Source organism: Kwoniella newhampshirensis, chromosome 7 (genome assembly GCF_039105145.1).
Source record: "Kwoniella newhampshirensis strain CBS 13917 chromosome 7, whole genome shotgun sequence".
Classification (NCBI taxonomy): Eukaryota; Fungi; Basidiomycota; class Tremellomycetes; order Tremellales; family Cryptococcaceae; genus Kwoniella; species Kwoniella newhampshirensis.
This window is the reverse complement of record NC_089961.1, coordinates 1,316,748-1,339,774: the sequence shown is the minus strand read 5'-3', so window position 1 is coordinate 1,339,774 and position 23,027 is coordinate 1,316,748. Positions and strand designations below refer to the sequence as shown.

Here is a 23,027-nt window from a genome sequence, read left to right as displayed (position 1 = left end):
GCTCGTTCATGGATCCAGTCTTCATCGAGTACATGTGTCGTACTGGTTTATTGGGGTTCTCTCACAATGTAGACACACAATATGACAAGCCAACATGCACAAAGAGGGAAGACAAAGAGCAACCGCGACAGACCAGACATACCGTACGAGTGGAAAACACGAAAAGATGAAACGTAACTTACTGTACCCTGAAACGCCACCACACAGCGACGAGGCAAAATGGTTTGTTTCGTGTATATATGCCCAGGCGTCATGCTGATGCTGATCGATGGACGGCTTTTAAACGCCACTCACAAAGATCTTATGGGCAAGGTGGAAAAACGCCCGGGGAAGAGCGATGGTTGTGTGCGCGTGTCGTTAGGGGCGAAGAGGAATCTGCGTGTGTGTGTGTGTATTCTGTGTGTGTGTTTTCTCTCTCTCTCTCTCTCTCTCTGTGTGTGTGTGTGGGTGGGTGGGTGGGTGAGTGGTTGTATTTGTGTGTGTTTGTGTGTGTTTTCGTGTGTAGGTCGAAGACAATCAGATCGGTCTTCAAACAGCTCAGTCCTTAGCACACACACACATATGCACACATGTCAGGCCGCACGCGCTCCACCCAACCATCTCATTCCATCTCAATCCTCATCACATTCACCCGGGTCGACGACGACCTACCTCTTACTCCATCATTTGCCGCCTGACAGTTGACCTACTACTGCACTTGCTGTTTATCCATCGCTCATCACTCGTCACTCGAAAGCGACTGCGACTAGCCCAAAGTCATATTCGAAAGACATGTTGTTCCAAGGCTTGTCCTTCTATCTCTGTGATAAGTATCATCAAGGAGATCAGACTTTGAACCACGAGTCGCGACGTGTGAAGGATGATCTGTTGGTGGGTGGTCCTGCTTCTTCCTGTAGTTCCCAACACCCTCAGTCCCGACTGGGACCGTATTTGAATTACTCCACTAAGCTAGATTCGGTTTACCTAGCGCAACGGGGCGGAACTGCTCAAATCCCCAGTCTCGCGATCCGACGCGATCATTCTTGTTCCGCCGTTCGAGTCGGTGGTATCAGGTCGGGATGACATGTATGTCATACCTAGTGCCTTGTCAGAACACCAACTACGACCTCAACCCCTTCAACAACCATTCTCACGACCTAGATGGCAGCTATCTCCATCTCATCCTTCGTTCTCTCCTGATCACGACTGTCATCGAGGCGATAATGGAGTCAGTGAGAGATGGTCTGTTCCAACGATCATAGCGACTTATGCGGAGCTTGTGGACAGACGAGCGAGGACGGTCAGGATCGCCACAAGGGTCTTATTGACCTGGGACTGGGTGGGTAGACGCTTGATTGAGGGCACGGGGGTGGGTCAGGAGAGAATGTCGTTAGGAAAGATTGTGCGGTCAGTGGCGGATTGCTCGTTCATCTCCAATAATGGTTGAATTATAGCTGACTGCCATAATCGCCCGTTCTACTCCACATGTTGTTCTCCATTTGTCTTCCTATGGTCTCTGTGCCGCCAATATCGTCAACACAGTGGGATACCTGAAGACGAGCTGGCACCTTCGCTGTTGTTCCCCATAGAACGACTCACCACTTCACACGATGATCGCACTCAGCCTTTGGAGTCGGCCGGAAACGCTTCGATGTATATGAAGAAGGACCAGTACATGTCGGTGTCTCTTGAAGGAAGGTATGTGGTTGTGCGTAGTCGGTCCGCGTATCAGTATGGACTGACCTTCAGCTCAGCCACGGTAATCACAAAAGTAGCACTAGTCCTCAGAGTCAGAGTGTACAGCATGATCTGGGGAAGGGCACAGAGAGGAAACGAACCTTTTGGGTGACTGCGCCTAGAGAGCCTGACGAACCACGACCGCCAAAACAACAACAACGTAAGCGCATTCGAACGAGTTTCGACTCCCGTTCGACGCCTTCGAGACGGAATGTCAATGCTTCGACCCTGTGGCCTACTCCGTCTTCTGGTCCTGCCACACCGCCAGAGTCGACCTCGACGTCGATGACGACTATCGACAACTTGTACGACGAGGAAGAGATAGTCGTCGGGGGATCGGGCGTCCATGAGAGTCCTCCATCAGCACTTGTGATGTCGGTCTCGTCCTCGTTCATTTCGAGATCGCTCTCAACAAGTAACGCGACGAGGAAGCCGATCCCGACGACGACGACGACGATGACGAGTAGTCCCGACTTACCGAACATCAATCGTTCCCGATGCGGTAAGATCTCCCCCCGAACAAAAGTTCGTATCCCCCTACTGGCCCGAGCTCTCTTGTTCCGAGAAGAATCCCAATCCCTCTCCAGTACCTATAAAGACTTGGCGAGCAGAGACCCGTTCAAGCCCGGGAGCGGGATCAGCGCGTACGTAGATCTGTACAAGTTCAATAGGGCTCTGATAAGACAGGAGCAGGAACGATGGTTGGCCGAGGACGAGGTAGGGAGGATGTGGAGGGATAAGTTGGTGGGCAGGTTGGTGGAGGTGCCACAGAGGGAGTTGAAGAAGGATAGACATAAGAGGAAGGAGAAAAGGGGGGACGGGAGCAAGATTGATACGGCGGGAGTTAGAATCAGGGAAGAGGCAGGAAACAATGGGAGGAGACAAGATGTGAAGAAGGAGGCCAACAACGACAAGGATGAAGTGGATGAGTTGGAAGATAGAGTGGAAGAGAAAGAGACACCCAAGCCGAGAGGCTCCGCAGAGGATGGCTGGGACGAATGGGAGAGTGAAGAAGGAGATTCGGCTGATGGCAAACTGTGACGGAAAGGGACCCTCATGTAACCTTGATGTGACTGCTTCTGTGCTCGTATCTCAAGTCCTTTGTGCAACGAGCCAAACATGTCAATGGATCCCTGCGCTCGTACTGTGATACCGAACTTGGGCTGGCTGCAGCTGTAGCCATCACATCCTAAACATGCGAGTGCAATATGTCTTTCCACGAGATGCAGGTCGGATTCATTTCTTTTCGTTGTTTGAATAAATTTACTGTATGATAGACGTTTCAATTTTGGGAATTTCAACTTCCCCCTTCCTCCCAACCACCTTCCCCATTGCCTCGCCTTTCCGTCCGGATTCGGTTCTTGGTCGAAAATCGACTCAAGGGGATATAGTGTGTACAAAGGTCATGAATGGAGACAGAATCAGGGATACAGAAAGTGTCAAGGAATGGGGTAAAAGATGTCGTCCGATTATGGAAGGACTTTGAGATTTCAAACAGCTATCTCCCAACCGGTAACCCTTCAGTTTCGACGTACTCCTGCTTGTACTCAAGATCTCGCCCAAAGACCTGTCCCTGCTGCTCCATGTCCTGCTTCTGATCTCCTTGCTTAGATGCTGCCGCTGGTCCGCTACCGAGCACATCTTCGCGCATCGACATCCCTTCCTCGTCCGTCCAACCTATTGTCTGTCCCGCCACCCCTTCCTCAGGCAGCTGCGAACCGGCCTTGGCTTTCTTCGCCTTGGCCTTCCTGCCCGGTCGACCTTCATCAGGTACACCTGGAACGACAGTCCACCAACCTCCCTTGCCTCCCGATTCGTCAGGTACACCATCGACTTTTTGGACTCGAACGAACATTTTCCTGAAGAGGGATACTGCAGTCAGCAGTAGCACAAAGATGCACGAGAGGTCCGTATAAACTCACTTCAGACTCAGATTATGCCTGATAGAGTTCTGCCATCCCTCAGTCTTCTTCTTGTCGAGCGTCTGGAAGAAGGGGAATCTCTCCTTGATACTGTCGTAGATCTGACTGAGTTGTAGTCTTGTATTCGGAGCATTCTCAATAGCATGTCTGATCAATTCGTGGTAGGGGTAAGGAGGCTTGCAGTCGTATCCGGGGGCATCACCATCGGTAGGAAGTTCGTTGACCCTGCGTCCTGAACCGGTGTTAGACGTGGGTGGTAGTGACGAATTCGATGTCGAGGCCGAAGCAGCGGGGAGATGCTGCGAGATGCTCGAAGATTGCGAGGCGGATGACGATGTGGGTGCTCGTTTCGAGTGGGCTGGGATCGCTGTGGAGGCTGCGTCCGCTTCGGAGCCAGGAGCAGACGCGGCAGAAGCAGTGTCGTTGAGGGGAACGAGGTAATCAATGTCTTCCGAAACTTGCGGAAGGTAGGATAACCCCCGCTTGGGAGGCGAGTGTGTTCCGCGAGATGACCGAGCTCTTCGAGGCATACCGATCACATCTCTTGCAGTACCAGGACCACCGATGGTCCTTCTTCGCTTGTGGCCCAGAACCGATGTGATCGGACTTCCTTCCACAGCTTCAGCTGCAGCTAGTAGACCATGCAGCTTGTCTGGTGTACTGGCGCGCCTTCGATGACCAGGCTCCGGACTCTGACTGGCTGGCCGCTTGCGACTAAACGCTCGGCGCTGATCGAATGAGTCGGCGATGTTCCCAAAGGAATACGTAGGAGACGCCAAGGGCTCTCCAGGCAGTGACTTCGCTTTGATGACGGGGGTCTTGTCCGCCAGTGTGGCGATCTCAGCGAACTCCTCGAGTACCGACCTAGCTGGAGTGTCAGGGAGGTGTCGCTTGGAGCTCGAGATGGGAGAGACCAGTGTTGATTGAGTAGGACTTCGCGATGTCTGTTTACCCTTCGATGTGCCTGTTCCCGTCGATATTCTTGCTCTTGAATGAATGTGAGCCGAGGAATTTCTTACACTTGGCTTGACAGGTTCATCGATCTCATCTTCGTCGGCGATATCCTTGCCGTGCCACACGAGACCTCGGATGGTAGGGGGCTCTGAGCTGGTACCCGTTGGATAGTCCCATTGCGAGTGAGGGAAAGCTGCTAGAACGGCTTTAGATATCTCTTCGACCTCTGGCGCACGAGGGAAGCGCTCGAGAAGTAAATGTCGTATACCGTTGAGAGGCATAGAAGGGGTGAGAACGGTATGTGGAGGTGGGATGTGGTGAAAGTTAGTTCTTAGCCTGTAATGACCCAGATATATTCAGCACCTCGCATTGTGATTCATCGGGGGACGGTGCAGGAAAGCACTTACCATGATATTAGATCTATGCTTGCCCCATTACGTAGAACCATCTTTGCCTCAAAGGCGGGAGCCAGCGGTGAGCTGGCTTGATCGTCTTTACCCTTTTTCTGTTGATCGATGACCATCAACTTATCCCCGTCTACTTCCTCGTCCACCTCCGCTACTCCCTCTTCGTCATCGAATAATTTCCGCTCGATCTTGGTCCTGTCACTCGCTAGACCCCTCTCTGACCTCCCATATTCGCCAGGACGATATGGGGAATAAGGAGTGTACTGTTGTAAGGAGTATCGGGAGGAGGTGTGATGGGGGTCGAAGGAAGGTGGGAAGCGAAGAACGGTCGTAGTGGTAGAGGAATTGGAAGGAGACATAGATAAGGGGGTGGGGTAGATGCGAGGCTGGGAGATCTTTCGAGGAGATGTACGAGCGGGTGATGGCTGTAGGCGGATGATTAGAAAAGACAGTGGAAAAAGGGATGATTCATCGATCAAGTCAGTGAGCTGATCAAAATGAAAGCCAGAGCCAGTTGCGCTGGTGCGGCCAATTGGACGAAGTTGACACTCACCTGTCCAGCACCTAGTAATGACTTGTTGACAGCTGCAGGCATGTCTTTTGGTTTTTGAGGTGCGTCTTGTCCTTATCCGTTCCTATGCTCTACTGTCCTGCCTACCACGGCGGACGGACCAGCCAAGAAGGAGAAAGAGGGGGGTTCACACCTGAGGTTACTGCAGAAGAGCTATTTACGAGCGTCAAGTGTAAGCATGTTGAGACTTTTGAGGGATGTCAAGCAGTGGGAGACAGCAAGTAGGATCTGACGGAGAGCACGATTGTTCTGTCGACATGACAGGCAGAGACAAAGCCTGACCCTCGTGCTTGAAAAGCCTCTGGTAGTCCTCCTCCACTGAAAATCTCCTCCAGCCAAAACAAACAATTACGAACTCACCTTCGAGCTCTTCCTGAGATATCGACTGGAGTTCCCACACTGAGATTGACGATTGACGATGATATGTACACTGGGTCGACAATGGAGAACAATCGGGAAACGAGGACAAGGGGCTGTGACCTTTTTTTTTTCTTGACACTGAAACGGTGTCGAGGGAGGAAGGGAGGAAGGGCGAAGATCCAAAGGGAGGTGAAATGAGTAATGGACCGAAATTCCGTGTTTTTCTGACAAGCCGGTGGGGGATCACACCAACGAGAGGGTTCTCTTAGCGATTACACCAAGAAGGGAGGAGGGTGGAGATGCAGTGAGCTTGCAATCAATCGATGATAGCAAGCGACCGATTGCAAAGGATATAGAAGGAGGGTGAGTGAGAGTCAGCGAGAGAGTGCAGCAGAGAAACAGTTGTTCTGGATTTCAGGGTAAACAATGAAAACCCGTCAACAAATCCAAAAGCAACAATAAACCGTATCACAAAGATGAACGGACAGGTTCGGAATCGAGGAGGATCACCTTGACATGCATCATGAAATGTACAGCTTGTGCTACCTTCTGATTGGAAGCGTGCATGCACTCTACGGAAGTGAAGTGATGGATGTGCCGCATGGATTATGATTCGCTCTACGTATTCTCGGACAGATCGTCATACAACAACAATGACAAAACCGCCACAACAACTACAGATCATAATAATAGTAAGAATAATGATAATAATAATGACAACAAATCACAATGACAATTGTTCTTTTCTTATGATCGGATCCAACGGTATCAGAAATCTATTCCCACCGATCCGCAAGGAATTCTGGAATTCCCAAAAGAATCATTACCTACGACGTCATATGCGCTTCTTGCTCATCACCTAACCCCTTTGTTGCTTGCTACGTTGGTGCTTCGTAATCTTTCGTGAAATCGATACCCTATGTATTAGACGGTTTCGCACAAGGTCAGCTGTCTGTAGCTCTCGAATGACGAACGCAATCACGACGCACCTGCTCTTTCATATGCGTGTTAGTGATCTTCAGAGCTCGATGCGTTCTCTTCTTTTTCTTGCTTTGGTTTGTAGGAATGACTTTGGGTGCGATTGGAACCGCTGAGCTGGCGGTGAGCTCCTCTGCACATGAGATGTACGGTCAGCACCGGTGCTACGATAGTCGGTTGGGAAACAGCTGAGGTGGACTGACCCTCAGCGAGCAGCTTCATCACATCGTCTGTCTCTGCCATGGGAACGTCTGCCCAAGCAAAAATGAATTCTGTCCAGGCGGAATCCATCAGCTTGATCACCTTGTTGGGTGTATTCGTCTCGGTGTGATACATTCTCGTGCTCACCATCCTCGACGCTCTTTCCTGCCTTCCCAGCCTCTCTCGCATGATCCCAGAAGACCGTCTTCCATCTCGCATTTCCTCCCTCCATGATCTTCAGGCCGTTGACGTTCGGTCTGCCTAATCGAGGCAAAGGTATATCCTTGAATGGACCCGATAGAGCTCGCATAATGAGGATATCGCCTTTTTCTTCCAGTTCTCCGAGGGGGGCAATACCATTCGGTAAAAGATCTCGAAGAGATTTGATTGGTATGCCAGAGGTAAGGGTGGAATGGACTCGGATGTGATTTCTGAGCTCTGTCACGGAGTTAAGGGTGGGATCGGGCTGCGAAGCCGTAAAGGACATTCAGCAAGATTGACGAAGACGAGTCAAAGTAACAATTTATTTGTCCGCTGATTTCAGGAAGACAACGTTGAAAGGTAGCATAGTTGTCGGACTCACGATATACATGAACACCTCGTTGACTTCTCTGAACTCCACTTTGTCCATCTCCTTCAGCTTTTGCAAGGCGGCAGCAGCATCGAGACCTGGACTCGTTTCCTGAACTCGGAAGAACGCTTCTTGATAGCTCATCGTGGATTGTTTCTGCAGATTTAGTTGTTTTAGCGGTCTGCGACTGTCCATGTGCTGTATGCCACAGAGTGATAGACGATGATATCATATAACGTACCTTGAGCAGATGAAAGAGCTCCAGAGTAGCTGTTCGTACGTCATCGTACAGACCATGACTCCCGGTCAGAACAGGTCTGCTCGAACCCGCTTTGTCCACGCAGAGAAAGAAATTGACGTCAGCCACCTAACCATCTTCACTTTCAGCTGGCTGAGCAAGGGGGATGTCCTCCCCATGCATTCGTTGATCGACTTCGATACACAATGGCAGACGCAGTCCTTGCTGTTCATGCTTTCGAGTTCGAGAGATCCATGAAGAGTTGAAGAAAGACCAGAGCAACAGTGCTCCAAGATGGCACTCACTCATCTTCAAACGCTTCGCATCGCTATCCCCTTCCTCCTGCTTTACACTGGCGACGCTCGATCCTCTTCCTCCTGTCCCTGAGCCAGGTCCAGGCGAAGGCGATGCCCACGAAGGAGTTTTTCTCTTGACCGGCTGCATTGTTGTGGTGATTTTGAGGAGAAGGATGAAATGGACCGGCAAAAACAATAGCAAGAGGAAGAGTATTTGACAATGAACGACTGTCACGGGATCAAATGGCCGGGTGGAGGGTAATTCAAGCGTGGCGAGGGGAAATGCTTACAGGATGACTACCTGTCCAGTCGACCTTGTTTCCACTACGCCTCACGGAACAGAATGTCGAACAATACCTGCATACGTGAGAGACGTGTGCTGACAATTGACGATATCAAGGAACATGTGAATCGCAGGTGCTTTTCGCCGACGAACTTGTATATAATGACGTTGATCAAAAGATGTATAGCGCATAGTGATCTTCACTGACCGAAGCGCAACGGAAAACCTTGAAGAAGCCGGCATTCAGCTCTTCCTTCCTGCAGACACGGAGCGTGTACGGCAATAGTAGCGGAATGTACTGTGTTCCAAGTCCTACCGCCGACGCACATCTCAATGAGGAAGACAGCGTCGGGCCCGTAGAGATCAATCATTCCTATGGTTGCGTCGCTAGCCAATGAGTGGTTTCACCCCACCCTGATGAGACTACAGCTTGATATCCATACCATCCTGCATCACATCAGCGCACCCCAATCAAGATCCTGTCCTCGATCCTTGACAACGCACGAATAGAGCCAGGGGAGAGAACGACTCTGAGGTCATACTCCGCAAACCCTATTCGACCTCTGGTGTGAAGAATCGCAGTCACATCAAACATCTCCAAGCATTGTCGCGCTATCCCGGGATCGGACTTTGCTCATCCATCCTCGGGAAACGACCACTTGGTCCACGAACGGCGATTTCATGACTGGGCAAGCGCAATCTGCTATGACTCGTCGTCCTGCGATCGGTTCCATTCTGCTCAAGTAGATCAAGGTTTTACACATGTAAACTAAAGATTGCTTATCGCAAGATTACCCTTTTATCCATTCTTTCGTGGAAAGTACGTAATAGTAATGTTCCGCACTACGTTCTCTCGTCGTCTTTCCCGAAATCTGAGAACAACTCGAAGCCGTACATTGCTTTCTGACATGCATGAGCGGCATGGCAACCTCCTTTCAAGCATTGAAAGACGCCAGAGCAGGTCGACATCAGGGTAAAGCACAGGCATCCTCGTCTTCATCATCATCTACAGCATCTTCCTCCGTCGTTCATGAGTCGAAACCTCCAGCAGTCTCTCAAACAACCTCTCCGACTCAGCAGTCTGGACACACACTGCGGACTAGTGACGAAGCGCAAGTTCAACTTTCACAAACATCAACCAGTACCAAAAATGACACTGCAGCGTCAGCAGTGTCGGATCGTCTAAACCAGATTGATCTCGGTGAAAGGGACGAGATTGAAGCATTGTACCAAGATGAGCTGGACAAATGGGACGTGGGAATAAGGACAATACCAGGTAGAGGAAGGGGTTTGATGGCAAAGAAGGGGTTCAAGCCAGGTGAGCCGTCGATCTGGTCTCTCTGACACCATGAAAGTAGTCGATTTAGTGACGTTTCACCGAGTCAGGCTCTCGAATACTCAAGACCATACCTCCTATTTCCTTACTCTCAACATCTCATCTGCTCAACACTTGTTCCGGTTGTTTCTTGACGCTTCGAGAGAAGAGTATTCGCCTTGCTCATACCGGTGAGGCACATAAAGATGAGAAGATCAGATTGAGCAGATGTGCCGGGTGCAAAGCGTTGCACTACTGTTCAAGAGTGGGTCGAGCTGCTTTTCCACCACCCCGTCTCATGTCTACGCCTCTGCCTGTGCCTCGGAAGGGGGAGACTCATTGGGTCATGCTTTCACCAGGAATGCCAAATACAAGATTGGCCGAATCACAAGCATGAATGCAAGGCGTTACAACGACTTCGCACGATGTATTTCCGGTCGTTCCCGACGAAAAAGGAAGACGGGACCGATGTCGAATGGGCGGGGCCGGAGATGGTCAGAGCATTAGGGAGAATGATATGGAAGAGGAAGGATGAAAGGTTGAAGAACGGCGGGAAAGACGGCGACTGGGTAAGTTGCTTGAATAGATTCTCTTTGCAGCTCTGTGTGTGCTCCACAGCCTCCTTGAAAGAGTCAAGCATCACTGCTGATGACGAAGGTATGACATAGTGGAACAGAATCGCTTCCATGGAATCCCGTACGTGGTTGGCTGCACTACATGAGCGATACCGAAACGGATGATGTACCTCTCACTCACCCATGTTCTGTATCCCCGACTGCGTCGACCCACATCTCCTTCAATGACCAATCCGGATGTTTTTGCTCATGGCTCGCCTCTTCTTCCGTGCGCGTGCTTTCCATTTCGTCCCCATTCCCTCCTCCTACTCTGTCGCGTTCACCCACCTTACAGATCGCAGGATCGTATCTGAGCAAGAACTGGTGAGGATTGGTCAACAAATACAACACCTTCGGCATTACCTTGGAGCTGCACGACCATTGCAACCTGGAGAAGATGTCGAGAGGTTGGAACCTGTCGATCTGGCGGACTTTGGATTTGGATCAGTAGCAGAGATCATGGACGTTGCGTCTGCTGTAAATAGGATCTCTCGTCCCATTACTGTCTTTGGCGTTGAGCGGCAAGCTGAATGTTACCGACTCAACTTCTCAGTTCCCCGTCAACTCCTTCACGCTTTCGAGCCCTTCACTCTCTGCCTTGGGAGTGTCGACCTCTCCACTCGTCGCCCTGGCAAACCATTCTTGCGATCCCAACGCCGTGGTCGTCTTTCCCGAAGGGAGGGATATGGAAGTGATCGCTCTCTGCGATATCACCCCAGGTGAGGAGGTGAGCCAGTTCTTTATTGCTCCGCTATGCGACTTCAAAACGGTGTCAGAATTTGCTGAGCTGAGACTGCCTAATGTTGTAGATCCTCACCTCCTATATCGATGTGTCGACACCGTATGAAGATCGACAAGCGGAACTGCTCGGGAGGTACAGATTCAAGTGCGAATGCACCTTGTGCGAAAAGAGCAAGGACGAGAGATGGATCGATCCGAGGTGGTGTGTGTCACATGTAGGCTGTGACGAGAAGGGCAAAGGCAAGATGCCGGGTGAGTCTTGGACTTACTTTAGGCTAGTTCAGTGAGAGTTCAGGACTGAATCGCAAATACGATGCAGGGTCCAGTGCAGCCGGCAGTACATCGACGTCATGTGATGCTTGTGGGAAGAGCTTCGAAGTCGAGATGGGTCTCTTGAGGCCCTTGTTACAGGAAGGCAAGCAACTGCTCTCTCAAGATGAATCGAACGCCTTGGGTGGGTGATTGTGCTTCTCTCGTTGGCATGATACAGGCTCCCAGCTGATTCCTGCAAATTGGCCTACTTCTATTACAGAACGATCCTATGGTCTCTCTAAACTATCATCTCTGATTCCTGCTCTTCAAGCGAAACTTCCAGCGTCGTCCGAACCCCTGTTGGGATTATACCGACTTCATGCTCTCCTCTTGAATCCACCACGGACGATCGCGACGTTGAATTTGGCGACATCCCATCTTGCTCTTGCATCGTCCGGAGCTGAGATCGCTTACCCGAGGAATCATCCTACCCCAGCAGTGATCAAAGCTGAGTGGGGTAAGATGTTGTCATACGACAAATTGCATCGTGATGCAGCTTTGGAGGCTGGTCAAAAGGGTGATCAGAAGTCTAGTACGGAGCTGAACAAGGAGGCGCGGAAGAGGTTGGAGCAAAGTGTGGGAGTTATGAGTGATGCGGTGAATGACTTGAGAAGAGGGATGGGTGGGGCAGGGGGCGTGACGGCTATGGAGTTGGAGGGATTGATTGGAGGTATCCAGGCGGAGCTGGGATATGGTTCGAAGAGGTAATAGGAGTGTTGCAAGAATGTTGTCCAACCCACAAATACGGAATTTTGCTCAAACGACATATACATTCATGAGGAGATGGCATTTCATACTAAAAGATCATTGTTTTTGCAAGACTCTTCTCACTCATTCGAGGAGCGTTTCGTCGACTGCATCATTGAATCCTGACTTCCTGGTCGACCTCTATGATGATGTTGCAGGTCCCGATTAGTCATCTGGTATATTACGACGTGGGACGATAGGCACTCACCGACATGCTCGATGGTCGAGTGGGAGCCGCCCGAAAATTCAGATTCGACGGAACTGAAGCTGTCCTCGGGTAGAGAGACGGTTATGAATGGCATGACTGGTGGATAAATGAACGAGTCAGCTTGTGTGCGAGGGGAAGTTGAAAGGATTTAGCCGAGCTGTTTGTGGTTGGGAATCGATGTGCAGGATTTTGACGGTTTGCTCACTCTTCGAATTGACATTATCATCATTGACGACAGAAGCGCCTATTCACCAAACAATAGATGAGCGATGCACGGCATATAATTGATCTGGGCGCGAGGGTCCTACTCACCTTTGCTGGACAGCTCAGAAATTGCTTTTTGCCTATCTTCAGCGGATGAGGTCTTCTTGAATTGAACGATGACTATTCAGGAGAGTGATGTGTCAGTCAGTCAGTCAGTCTCATTGGAGTGATGATCAATGAGGAGCGATGTGATGATCCCATGTGGGAATTGCGCAGTAGGCAGAGTAGTGGGTATGGATGGAGTGTATGTCTATGGGTTGGGAGTGTGATCGATGAACTAGTTTCAGATTGATCTCATTGAGGGACGCGGCACGACAAGTGGGACTACTTGTACTTTCATGGTTCGGGTGGCAATCAAGCCATCCTCTCTCAAGGCCGAGGTAACACACCACCCACTCACCCTTCTTGTCTGCCATTGTGTCGAGGTTGTATCGGAATCCGGTGTTGATGGCTGCTGTGGCGGTGGTTGCGAAGAGGAGGAAGACTAAGATCGATTTGGGTGACAGTTGCATCGGGTGTTATCTGTTGGTATTCGACAATGATATGATGTTGTTGTTGTAAGAGTACTCGTAGTGATGATGCGGAGAGACGGGGGCCGCGTGTTTGCTTTTGTAAAGTATCCTGAATACCTGATAAAGCAGCCGTTGATACCGTCACAGGGAATGACGTCAGGGCAACTCACAGGTAAATCAAGTAAGCATGTAAGCATGTAGAAATGCGGAGAAGCAAGGTGGAGAAGTGGTGGCCGAAGGCTGATTTGCATGGGGTATGATGATGTTTTTATATTGCCAAGAATAGACGGGTGGAGAGACGTCAGTGCACCAACCCGCCACCAAACGCACCACCACGACGACGACGACACAGTCATTCCCATCCTCAAACGTACGGCATCTAGATCATCACATCTTCTCTCTTCTGGTGTTCCATCCCCATCTACATTCCCGTTCTCGCGTTCTCGGTAGACACAGCTCGTAGATCTTTAGATCTGTAGATCGGTACATCCTCAATCTGATATCATCTTCTCTCATCCGTTCCTCGTAGACTAGCATCACGATTCATAGCTGAACAATACGAGTTCTGTTTCAAAGTCATCGATCTCACAATGTCACCTCACAGACGTCTTTCACACAACACCAATCGTACCCCGACCCAGATCCAGGACATCTTCATCGGCGTCGCATTGCAACTACACCCCCAGCCCTCGATCCCGGAAGGAGGTGAAGATCCAGGTCGTGATCTCGAATACAGTGTGGTGCTCCACGACGGGACGGGTGTGGTGGAGAGCGAGACCTTCCATACCAAATTCTGGACGGAAGACAAGGACGATGAAGGATTAGCGAATGAAGCCAAGAGGGTCAGTAGGGAGATGTTGGCGGTCCAGAGAAGTGTCCAGACTGAAAAGGGAATGAACGTGAGTTTTGATCTCGTCATCTGATGTGTGTCCTTGTCGTGGACATGTGTTTGGGCAGAAACGTCCTCAACATCAGTGGCTGGCGTATGAGCGAAGAAGTATGTCACTGAACGCGATTGACGAACCCAGGTCCGATTGGTCGCCGTCGCCGAACCTGTCCCAGAAGAACTGAGAGGTAAAAGAGGCGTAGAATTCTTCCCTACCCTCTGGCTTCACGTCGATGCTGTCCCGTGAGTCTACCCTTCTGCCTCTCTATCGCAACCCCTCCTCAACCTTGACAACGCTGGTGACCTCGACACTTCGGCCTCGGACCTCGGTCAAGCTCCCCGCTGACACCGGTCGTCTGGCCCTGTCAGTTTCCTAACCACACCATCGACTTCCATTTTCACAAAGCTCCCGGCGCCATCTACTCAAGCCAGTGCTACTGCGGCTGTGTCTTCTGCTGTCAAGCATCTTCACCCTGTACGTGTACTCCTTGATCAATGATCGATCTCGTAGTCCAGGTGACTTCGAGATGCTCTGTTTTCAGTCGTACTTTTGGAAGTCTGAACAGCGTCAGAGAACGTGGGGCCTGGCTGACTGCTACCGAACAGGCCACTCACTCGGCAACTACAGCCGACATCGACGAGAAAGACCACCACGTCCAAGTCGATTGTGATGGACAGGTCAAGCTGTGTAGCATTGTGCAGTATCGGGAGAGTACTAGTGAAGCTGTGAGTTTTGTTTATTGATCGTAAAGTCGCATGCGTCCTGCATGAATCTACATTCGCAGCATTTTAAAGCATTTGTTTTCGGTGCTGACTCTGGCTCCAGCTCTGGAAACGATTCATAGCTCTGTCCAACCATCTTACCGAGAACAAAGTTTCCATTGCCTTCTTCTCCGCCACTCCTCAAGGTGAGTGGGTCAAGCAGATCAGTGCTATGACAAGGAGGCTGTCTGGACATCTAACAGTACTTGACTCCAGGCGGTGGTGTTGCCCTCATGCGACACGCCCTGTTGAGATTGTGGAAGATGGTCGGACTCGACGTCAAGTGGTATGTGGAACTGCTACTTTCTTCGACCCTCTTCAAATGACATCGATTACTGCGGCGACTGGTACCCGGATTGAGTGCTGAACAGTAACGATCTCACCTAGGTATGTACCCGAAGGACACCCGACCGTGTTCGACATTACCAAGTCCAAGTTCCACAATGTCCTTCAAGGTGTCTCACCTAAGGGTGTAGAGCTTGATGACGTGGACAAGAAGTGGTTCGAACTCTGGACAGAGCAGAATTGTCAGTTTTGTTGCCGGCTCACAGCTTGCGATTTGAGCTATTTCTGATGGACCTGTTGGCTTGTGATATTTCAGACGAGACTTTCTGGAGTAGCGGTGCTATTAATGCCGATGTCATCGTCATTGACGATCCTCAGCGTGAGTACAGAAAAGAGAACGGCCTTATGTGCCGCCAAGCTGATCGACATGTCATGCTTAGTCACCGCACTCATCCCCATAATCAAGAAAAAGAGACCTGACGCGAAGCTCATCTTCCGTTCTCACATTCAGAGTAAGCCCCTCGTAGAATGTCTCTCGCCTGTGATGCGACAGCTGACGTCCATGCTATGCAGTTCAATCCGACCTCACGGATGATCCTTCGACTGCTCAGTTCAGAACATGGAATTACCTCTTCGATTTTGTCAAGGACGTAGACCTCTTCTTAGCTGTGAGTTTGACGGATTGGCCGCTACCGGTTCCCATCTGGCGGATGACATGCTGACTGCAACCCAAATCTGAATAGCATCCTGTCAAATTTTTCGTCCCTAAGAATGTGAAGGAGAAGCTGCCGGTGCTCTACATGGCCCCTTCCACTGAGTGCGTACATGATACAACTCCCTTGACTGTGTTCTGGAGTGGCTTGTTGCTGACATTAGAAGAGTGCAGCCCTCTGGACGGTCTCAACAAGCCTTATGGTCGAGCCTCGGTCAGATACTTCCGCCAGTACTTCAATTCACTCTCACAGCAGCAATGTGGAGTGAAGATTGACTGGGACCGAGGTTATGTTTGTCAGATTGCGCGATTTGACCCAAGCAAGGGTGAGTCATCTCACCGTATCTGTTCAAACCACATCTGAACTTCCGCTTATTCTGGGTCTCCAACAGGTATCGATGATCTCCTCGCCGCGTACCTCGAGTTTAGGCAGAAGCTCGAGGCCTCAGATAGTCCTCCTCTGGACAACGGACCTCAGCTCATCATCATGGGTCACGGAAGTGTGGATGATCCCGATGGCGCTTGGATCTAGTTAGTGGACTCTTGTACAAAGAGATAAATGCTGACATTCCAACGCTCCACAGCGAGAAGATCCACGACGTAAGTTCAATACAATGACTTAGGACGCGTAGCCGATACTGACAAATCGCATAACGTAGACACTCAACTCGGACGAATATTCACTGGTCAAAGGTGATGTGGCGGTAGTCAGGGCCCCTCCTGTAAGTGGCTGCAGTGGCCAGTGTTAGGGTGTGTCCGACTGACGAAGGGCACAGAGCGATTCGATTCTCGGTTGTATTCTCCAGGGCGCATGGGTCGCTACGCAGCTTTCTACTCGGTGAGTCACCTCGTGCAGACCAATCCACTTAGCTGACAAGATACGCAGTGAGGGATTCGAGGTCAAGGTCACCGAAGTGAGCTGCTTGGTCAATCGAGATTCTGCTGGCGGCTCACTCATTTTCCTTACAGGCGATCAACAAGCGAGTTCCAATGATCGCATCCGACGCAGGCGGTATCCCTCTCCAAGTAAAGCACGGCAAGAATGGCTGGGTGGTTCCTACAGGTGATAGGTCGGCTGTCGCTTCGCTTCTATTTGACATTTATCAAGGCAAGGAGAAAGTCCACCGTGATCTGTCCAAGGGTCGCGACCTCGACGGGAAATCGGACCCCAATTCCGTTGCTCAAGCCTGGGTGGGAGACTTTGACCAAGCAGCCATCAAAATCCACGCCGATGAAGCTGCTACTAGCGAGGATTTCTGGACGGTCGGCAATGCTGCTAGGTGGATGTTGCTGTTCGACAAATTGCTTGGTCTCCAGGCCGGTGAGAAAGGAAGCGTCACTACGGAGGATGTGGGTCTATTGAAGTCCATGGGTGTTGGATCGCCTCTGGAAGGCAAGGAGAAGAACGACGAGGCTCTGAACGTCTGGAAAATGGTTATGGGGGACGATCTGCTGGAGGGCGAGGCGGGGCTGATCTGAGCAAGCGGGCCCATGGAGCTCAAGGAAAACGCAAGGACTGTTCAATAGTATTGACCGGGAAGTGGCTGTGGATCGCTGCACGGTCGGAAAGATACAGAAGCTGCAATAGACATAATCGTGATACGTAGAGAGAAGAAAGAAATGATATGAATACAATGTATGCCTACCGGGTATAATGATGGTGGTCTTTCTCTGCAAGAGAGCCCGATGAGTTCCGGATTCCCAAAGTTACCCTGAATATCCTTTGCTTACGCGTTTTAGTGAATCAGTGAATCAGAAACAGCCATGTGCCAGAGTGCACCGTCTTTTTCCCCGTCCCGTTCTTTCTCTGCTGCTTGCAAAAGCATATAGTCATCCTTCGTCTCCATACGTCTTGTCGACCTACACTCTGGACTCTCTGCTCTACACTGTCGTTCTTCATCGACTCTCTTTCTCAACGTTACGCCGAAACGACGACGGCGACGACGAGGAAAGACCGACGGGCCCCCTCGATTCACAAACGAGAGTAGACGCGTCAAAGGAACGAATTTGCTTGGTGCTTGACTGGACGACTTTTTCGTTCATCATCTGTCCATTCAAAAGGCTTGTGTTTGTGCTTGTGCTGGTCATACATAACGTGGCCTCTTCCCACCTCATACACAACTGTTCGGCAATTTCTTCTACGTTTGGACCACCTGGGACGACCCCACATCGAAGTCCGGGACACAGCGTTCGTTCACCTCGACTCCACTGGATAGGTGGAAAGACAGATTTCGGTTTATCGGTGCACACAAGCTACCGCTTCTTGCAGTGTCTGGTACATCTCGCTTGCAGAGGAATTCAGTGAATCTGGTGGATTTGCAGCGCGAACTTGACCCGCGTCGCAGGAAACATCGTTGGAGGAAAGAATTAGAATTAGATTGAAAGGAGCGGATCTGACATACTGGACAATTCGTTTCGTGGAAAGGCTTGATATGTTCCCGAGGGGACAATAGGCCTCTGCCACTCTCCGCACTCAAACTTTCCAAGGTCGAACACCCACTCCGCGCTCCTGTCTCCTGTCGGCTGGACCATTCGACTCTCCCAGGTCGAGACCTACCCTCTCGTCCCCCCACCATGACGAAATACGATGATATACCTCTTCCATTCAATTCCACCGCCCCTCTCCCCACTCGACGACCCACACTGTCCGGCGGAGGAGGTGGTGGTCCCTCATTCTCATCTGGTCAACAACCGCATCGTGGCCAAACCCTGAAACGAGGCAAGACGCTCACACGACCCGAACGACATGTCGCCCCAACACCCCTGGTAGCTGCCCCTCCTACCCAGATCGGATTCTCGCCCTCCTCACCTACGGGAGGTGGTGGTGGATCGTCATCAGGATTATTACCCGGAGGAGGGATGGATTGGTGGACATTATGGTCTTACGCGACGACATTTTGGGCACCGCCGGTGGTTCTTGGTTGGTTTGGGATCAAGGAGAAACAGAGTCGACAGGCTTGGAGGGAAAAAGTCACATTGTGTTGGATAGCGTTGTTGTTGGGTGGGGTGGTCGGGTTTGTGACGCTGGGATTGCAGAGGGCGCTGTGTCCGGATAAAGATACGAATACGAGCTTGTACGAGAGGTTGGGACAGGATGATCGTGAGTTTGGGCCGGGTACTTTCTGACAGCTCTCACCCTTGGATCTTCCGACTTTGGGTTCGGTGTGTTATCCTGGTAGGAAAGCGAGGTCTGCAATGAGGTGGATTGATGAGGTTACGCTGGAATCATGTATGAGGGAACTCTGTCTATTCGTGCAGGCATTTTCTTCTCTGGTTTTGAAGCTAGCGGAAGTGGATGTCTTGTTATCCGTGGGGGATTGACTAGAAGAACAGAACAGTGGGGTCGGTTGAGGAGAGATCATACATGGACGAGAGCTGCAATTAGCGTCGCCTGACACTAATCTCAACTCCCACAGTAACACTCAGCATCTCTGGCTGGGTCTTCAATGTCTCATCGTCCCTCACCCAACAAGACGTCGACTTCTACGCTCTTTCTCGGCAAATGCCCGGACAGGACATCACCAACCTCTTCACCCGAACTGTTGCCGACTATCCAGCCTGTACAGCCTCCGCCCGCTATGCAAGCGCCCCAATCTGCAAATCTTCCGCTACATCGACGGTCAGAGGAAACGGCACATCGCAAGATTGTCCTCTCGGTAGACTCGACGATGCCACGCTGTCTTCTCTGCAAATACGGAATACCTCATTGTTAGAAGGATACAGCTGGAACCAGGTGGCAGCGCTGAAGAACTACCTCGTGATAGACGGTATGGTTCTCAATATGTCGCCGTATATCGAAGCGAACCCCACAGCTATCTCAGGCGACATCGTAGACTCTGTCATTCGAACGGTCCTCTTCAACCAGACTTCATCCGGTAAGGATGCGACTCGACTGTTTTACAATCGAAAGGTCGCTCAGGACGCCATCAAATGCCTCCAAACGCGATATCTTGCCGGAAGGATCGACAAGATTGCTCCAGGATGTTTCGTGGCGAGCCTTTTCCTCTACGTTTCGCTGTTTGTCATCCTGGCAGTAGTACTGGTCCGCTTTGCCATGGCGTGTATCTTTAATTGGTTCATCTCGGCAAAATTGGTAGAACCACCCAAAGATCTAGGTCGAACGGCTATCAGTCCTGCGGTGATGCCTGAAGGAGCGAATGTATCCGTCCATAACAAGACTGGCACTGCACCCTGGGCTAGGGGGGGATCGCCAACGAGAAAGCTGAAGAATGGAAAGAAGATCAACGGACTTCCCAACTCTTCTTCGACCACGCTCGTGAACGGTGTATCCAACCCGGATCCTCTCATCTCTCTATCTCGGATCGGTACGGAACTCTTCACCGTGTGTCTCGTCACTTGTTATTCGGAAGGAGAAGATTCGATCAGAGGGACACTAGAATCGATATCAGCTACCAATTACTCCGATTCGAGAAAGCTGATCTGGGTGGTATGCGATGGCATGATCACGGGACATGGAGAAAGGATGTCAACGCCGGATATCTGTGTTGCGATGCTGGATGCGGATCCGAGATTCGGAAATCCCATGCCTATGGGTTTCATTGCGGTAGGAAGTGGAGCGAAAAGAGAGAACAGAGCTATGGTGTATGCTGGACATTATCGTGAGTGACGCTGGTCGATTTTGAGCTATTTCAGGCAACCAAGATTGCGCCAGAGCGTAAAGCTGACTGACACTTCCTCTCGCAGTATCCAAGAATGGCCATCGGACGCCGACCATCATCGTCGTCAAGTGTGGCATGCCATCCGAAGCGACAGACAAGAAACCCGGTAATCGGGGAAAGAGAGATAGTCAACTTATCTTGATGAACTTCTTCTCGAGGGTTACGTACAATGATCGCATGAGTCCGCTGGACTATGATATCTTCCGAAAGGTTCAGACTTTGACAGGAGTGACGCCGGATTTCTTCGAGGTCGTCTTGATGGTGAGTGTAATTACTGCACGACAAGATGGACTCCTGTTGACTTTAACCCATCCCGGCAGGTTGACGCAGACACCAAAATCTACCCTGACTCCCTCAAGCACCTCGTCAACTGCATGCACCACGACAATATGATCATGGGTGTCTGTGGAGAAACTCGAATAGCAAACAAACGTCAATCATGGGTAACCGCCATTCAAGTTTTCGAGTACTTCATCTCGCATCACAACGTCAAGGCGTTCGAGTCGGTGTTCGGTGGTGTCACCTGTCTTCCTGGTTGCTTCAGCATGTATCGAATCAAAGCCCGCAAGGACACGGATAATGACTGGGTTCCTATCCTTGTCAAGCCGGAAATCGTCGCCGAGTATTCTCAGTCGGAGGTCGAGACTCTCCATCAGAAAAACCTGCTGCTTCTGGGAGAAGATCGATTTCTATCCACAATCATGCTTCGGACTTTCCCCAGACGGAAGAACATCTTCCTACCGCAGGCCAAATGTCGAACAGTGGCACCGGATACTTTCTCTGTCCTCCTTTCGCAGCGTCGGCGATGGATCAACTCCACAGTCCACAATCTGATGGAACTTGTGCGAGTACGAAATCTTTGTGGAACGTTCTGCTTTTCGATGCAATTCGTCGTCTTCATGGATCTCGTCGGAACTGTCGTACTACCCGTAGCAATCTGTTTGACCGGTGCGCTCATCGTCAATTCGATCATCACGCCGCCAAAGTCGTTCGAGGAAGCCATCCCCTTGATGTTGCTGGCTGTTGTTTTGGGACTACCGGCGATCTTGATTCTGATCACGACAAGAAAGGTGATCTACGTCGCTTGGATGGCTTGTTATCTTATAGCCTTGCCTATCTGGAACTTCGTCCTGCCCGTCTACTCCTTTTGGCATTTCGATGATTTCTCATGGGGAGAAACAAGGTGAGTACAGCTCGTGACGTATATCTCCAACGGCAATGTACTGACGTTATCGCCAACTTTCAGACGAGTAGAAGGCGAGATTAGATCCAAAGGACATGACGACAAAACCGCGGTGTTCGACGGTACGACGATCCCACTTCGACGATGGGAGGATTGGGAGAAATCGAGATTACGGAAATTGCGAAGAGAAGAGAAGAGACGGAAGGATATGGAGAGACAGTTTGGTCGAGGCTTCCATAATGATTCAGATGGCCTGGGACCTGGACCCAGAGGTGCTTGGACGAGAAGTGAATATGATAGTGATGCGGGGAGTGTCTTCGGCAGTGAAGAGGATGTTTGGGGTGCAGAGATCGGAGGGGTGAGTCTGTTGTCTTACTGGGCACGATGCGAGCATGCACGCTAACGGACGACGTGGTACAGTATAATGAGCACAACCCTGCATTCCCGCCGCCTCCGATCGCACTACCGCCTCAGTCATCGTTCGAACATGGGTTCGGTGGTCAGACTTTAGGAATGGATGAGATGGCAGCCATCCTCGATTCGGGATTCGACGATCAACCACCTCCACCTACCTTCCGACCACATGCAAACAACGCCCCTTCCCCACTGCATCGACATCAACATGAATTCACATCACCTCAAACGCGGTACGATACCAACGGATACTCATCCATTGATGGAGGAGGAGCAGGGGATATCCATCAGATGCAAATACAACGAACGCCAGAGCTGCCGACCACCGGAGATAGTGTGAGCAGTTCAATAGAAAGTAGACCACATGGGAGCGGTCATGCGAAGAAGAGAAGTGCGGGAGGAGGTGGAATGCAGAACAAGTATGGACCGATGGGACCTCTGGCAGATGAAGATACGGTATATGGGAGGATCAACGCGAACGCGGGTGGAGGTGTAGGCGGAGGAGGTGGTGCTGCAGGAGGGTTCAAAGGAAGGAAAATATGAGTAGTGGAGTGTACATCACAGGATTAGGCATTTTGTCCATTAGTGTTCATATCTGGCATCATGATCTGCATGGATTTTGGCTGTTTCACGAGCGTCGCTCACATGAGATCGCACGCGTTTCAAACACAAATACTATGATCGCGTGTTGTTGGAAATGAACAACGAGACGTTCGACTCGAGTGCGTATGATGCTTGCCGTCTCGATGCTGGGACTGCCAACGGATAGTTCACTGCCCTGCTATGTATAGCAACAACATGGTCGCATCTGTCAAGAGATGTGATGTTTCACAAGTGTGACACAGTTTGGGACACGCCACACGCGTCATTCGGGGTGTGAGAACGAAGAGAGATTA

The 23,027-nt window shown here is 50.8% G+C and overlaps 7 protein-coding genes across 7 annotated transcripts; 4 read left to right on the top strand and 3 right to left on the bottom strand.

Moving 5' to 3' along the window:
- Positions 1 to 771: 771 nt before the first annotated feature.
- On the top strand, positions 772 to 2,757 carry IAR55_004194 (uncharacterized protein; the record flags this gene model as incomplete). The annotated part of the gene is made up of 4 exons (XM_066947294.1): positions 772 to 870; positions 968 to 1,386; positions 1,522 to 1,677; positions 1,734 to 2,757. The coding sequence occupies 4 exons, from the start codon at positions 772 to 774 to the stop codon at positions 2,755 to 2,757; spliced, it is 1,698 nt and encodes a 565-aa protein (XP_066802673.1).
- Positions 2,758 to 3,214: 457 nt separating this feature from the next.
- On the bottom strand, positions 3,215 to 5,594 carry IAR55_004193 (uncharacterized protein; the record flags this gene model as incomplete). The annotated part of the gene is made up of 4 exons (XM_066947293.1): positions 3,215 to 3,575; positions 3,639 to 4,928; positions 5,000 to 5,424; positions 5,553 to 5,594. 4 exons carry the CDS (start codon positions 5,592 to 5,594, stop codon positions 3,215 to 3,217), a joined length of 2,118 nt encoding a protein of 705 aa, XP_066802672.1.
- A 1,214-nt stretch (positions 5,595 to 6,808) lies between these two features.
- Positions 6,809 to 8,362, bottom strand: IAR55_004192 (uncharacterized protein; the record flags this gene model as incomplete). The annotated part of the gene is made up of 7 exons (XM_066947292.1): positions 6,809 to 6,847; positions 6,920 to 7,041; positions 7,112 to 7,180; positions 7,257 to 7,575; positions 7,693 to 7,836; positions 7,922 to 8,010; positions 8,224 to 8,362. 7 exons carry the CDS (start codon positions 8,360 to 8,362, stop codon positions 6,809 to 6,811), a joined length of 921 nt encoding a protein of 306 aa, XP_066802671.1.
- Positions 8,363 to 9,418: 1,056 nt separating this feature from the next.
- On the top strand, positions 9,419 to 12,187 carry IAR55_004191 (uncharacterized protein; the record flags this gene model as incomplete). The annotated part of the gene is made up of 9 exons (XM_066947291.1): positions 9,419 to 9,815; positions 9,884 to 10,077; positions 10,172 to 10,381; positions 10,481 to 10,508; positions 10,722 to 10,903; positions 10,980 to 11,153; positions 11,236 to 11,419; positions 11,487 to 11,621; positions 11,700 to 12,187. The coding sequence occupies 9 exons, from the start codon at positions 9,419 to 9,421 to the stop codon at positions 12,185 to 12,187; spliced, it is 1,992 nt and encodes a 663-aa protein (XP_066802670.1).
- A 151-nt stretch (positions 12,188 to 12,338) lies between these two features.
- On the bottom strand, positions 12,339 to 13,210 carry IAR55_004190 (uncharacterized protein; the record flags this gene model as incomplete). The annotated part of the gene is made up of 5 exons (XM_066947290.1): positions 12,339 to 12,367; positions 12,435 to 12,530; positions 12,640 to 12,678; positions 12,747 to 12,818; positions 13,099 to 13,210. The coding sequence occupies 5 exons, from the start codon at positions 13,208 to 13,210 to the stop codon at positions 12,339 to 12,341; spliced, it is 348 nt and encodes a 115-aa protein (XP_066802669.1).
- Positions 13,211 to 13,800: 590 nt separating this feature from the next.
- On the top strand, positions 13,801 to 17,334 carry IAR55_004189 (uncharacterized protein; the record flags this gene model as incomplete). The annotated part of the gene is made up of 18 exons (XM_066947289.1): positions 13,801 to 14,109; positions 14,239 to 14,339; positions 14,466 to 14,571; positions 14,703 to 14,822; positions 14,923 to 15,004; positions 15,075 to 15,144; positions 15,246 to 15,385; positions 15,460 to 15,522; positions 15,584 to 15,655; positions 15,717 to 15,811; positions 15,887 to 15,960; positions 16,030 to 16,181; positions 16,248 to 16,386; positions 16,440 to 16,455; positions 16,515 to 16,577; positions 16,632 to 16,693; positions 16,742 to 16,769; positions 16,825 to 17,334. The coding sequence occupies 18 exons, from the start codon at positions 13,801 to 13,803 to the stop codon at positions 17,332 to 17,334; spliced, it is 2,202 nt and encodes a 733-aa protein (XP_066802668.1).
- Positions 17,335 to 18,429: 1,095 nt separating this feature from the next.
- IAR55_004188 (chitin synthase 1) lies at positions 18,430 to 22,674 on the top strand (the record flags this gene model as incomplete). Its single annotated transcript, XM_066947288.1, has 6 exons — positions 18,430 to 18,955; positions 19,272 to 20,474; positions 20,560 to 20,795; positions 20,855 to 21,717; positions 21,781 to 22,075; positions 22,138 to 22,674. The coding sequence occupies 6 exons, from the start codon at positions 18,430 to 18,432 to the stop codon at positions 22,672 to 22,674; spliced, it is 3,660 nt and encodes a 1,219-aa protein (XP_066802667.1).
- Between the last annotated feature and the right edge of the window lie 353 nt (positions 22,675 to 23,027).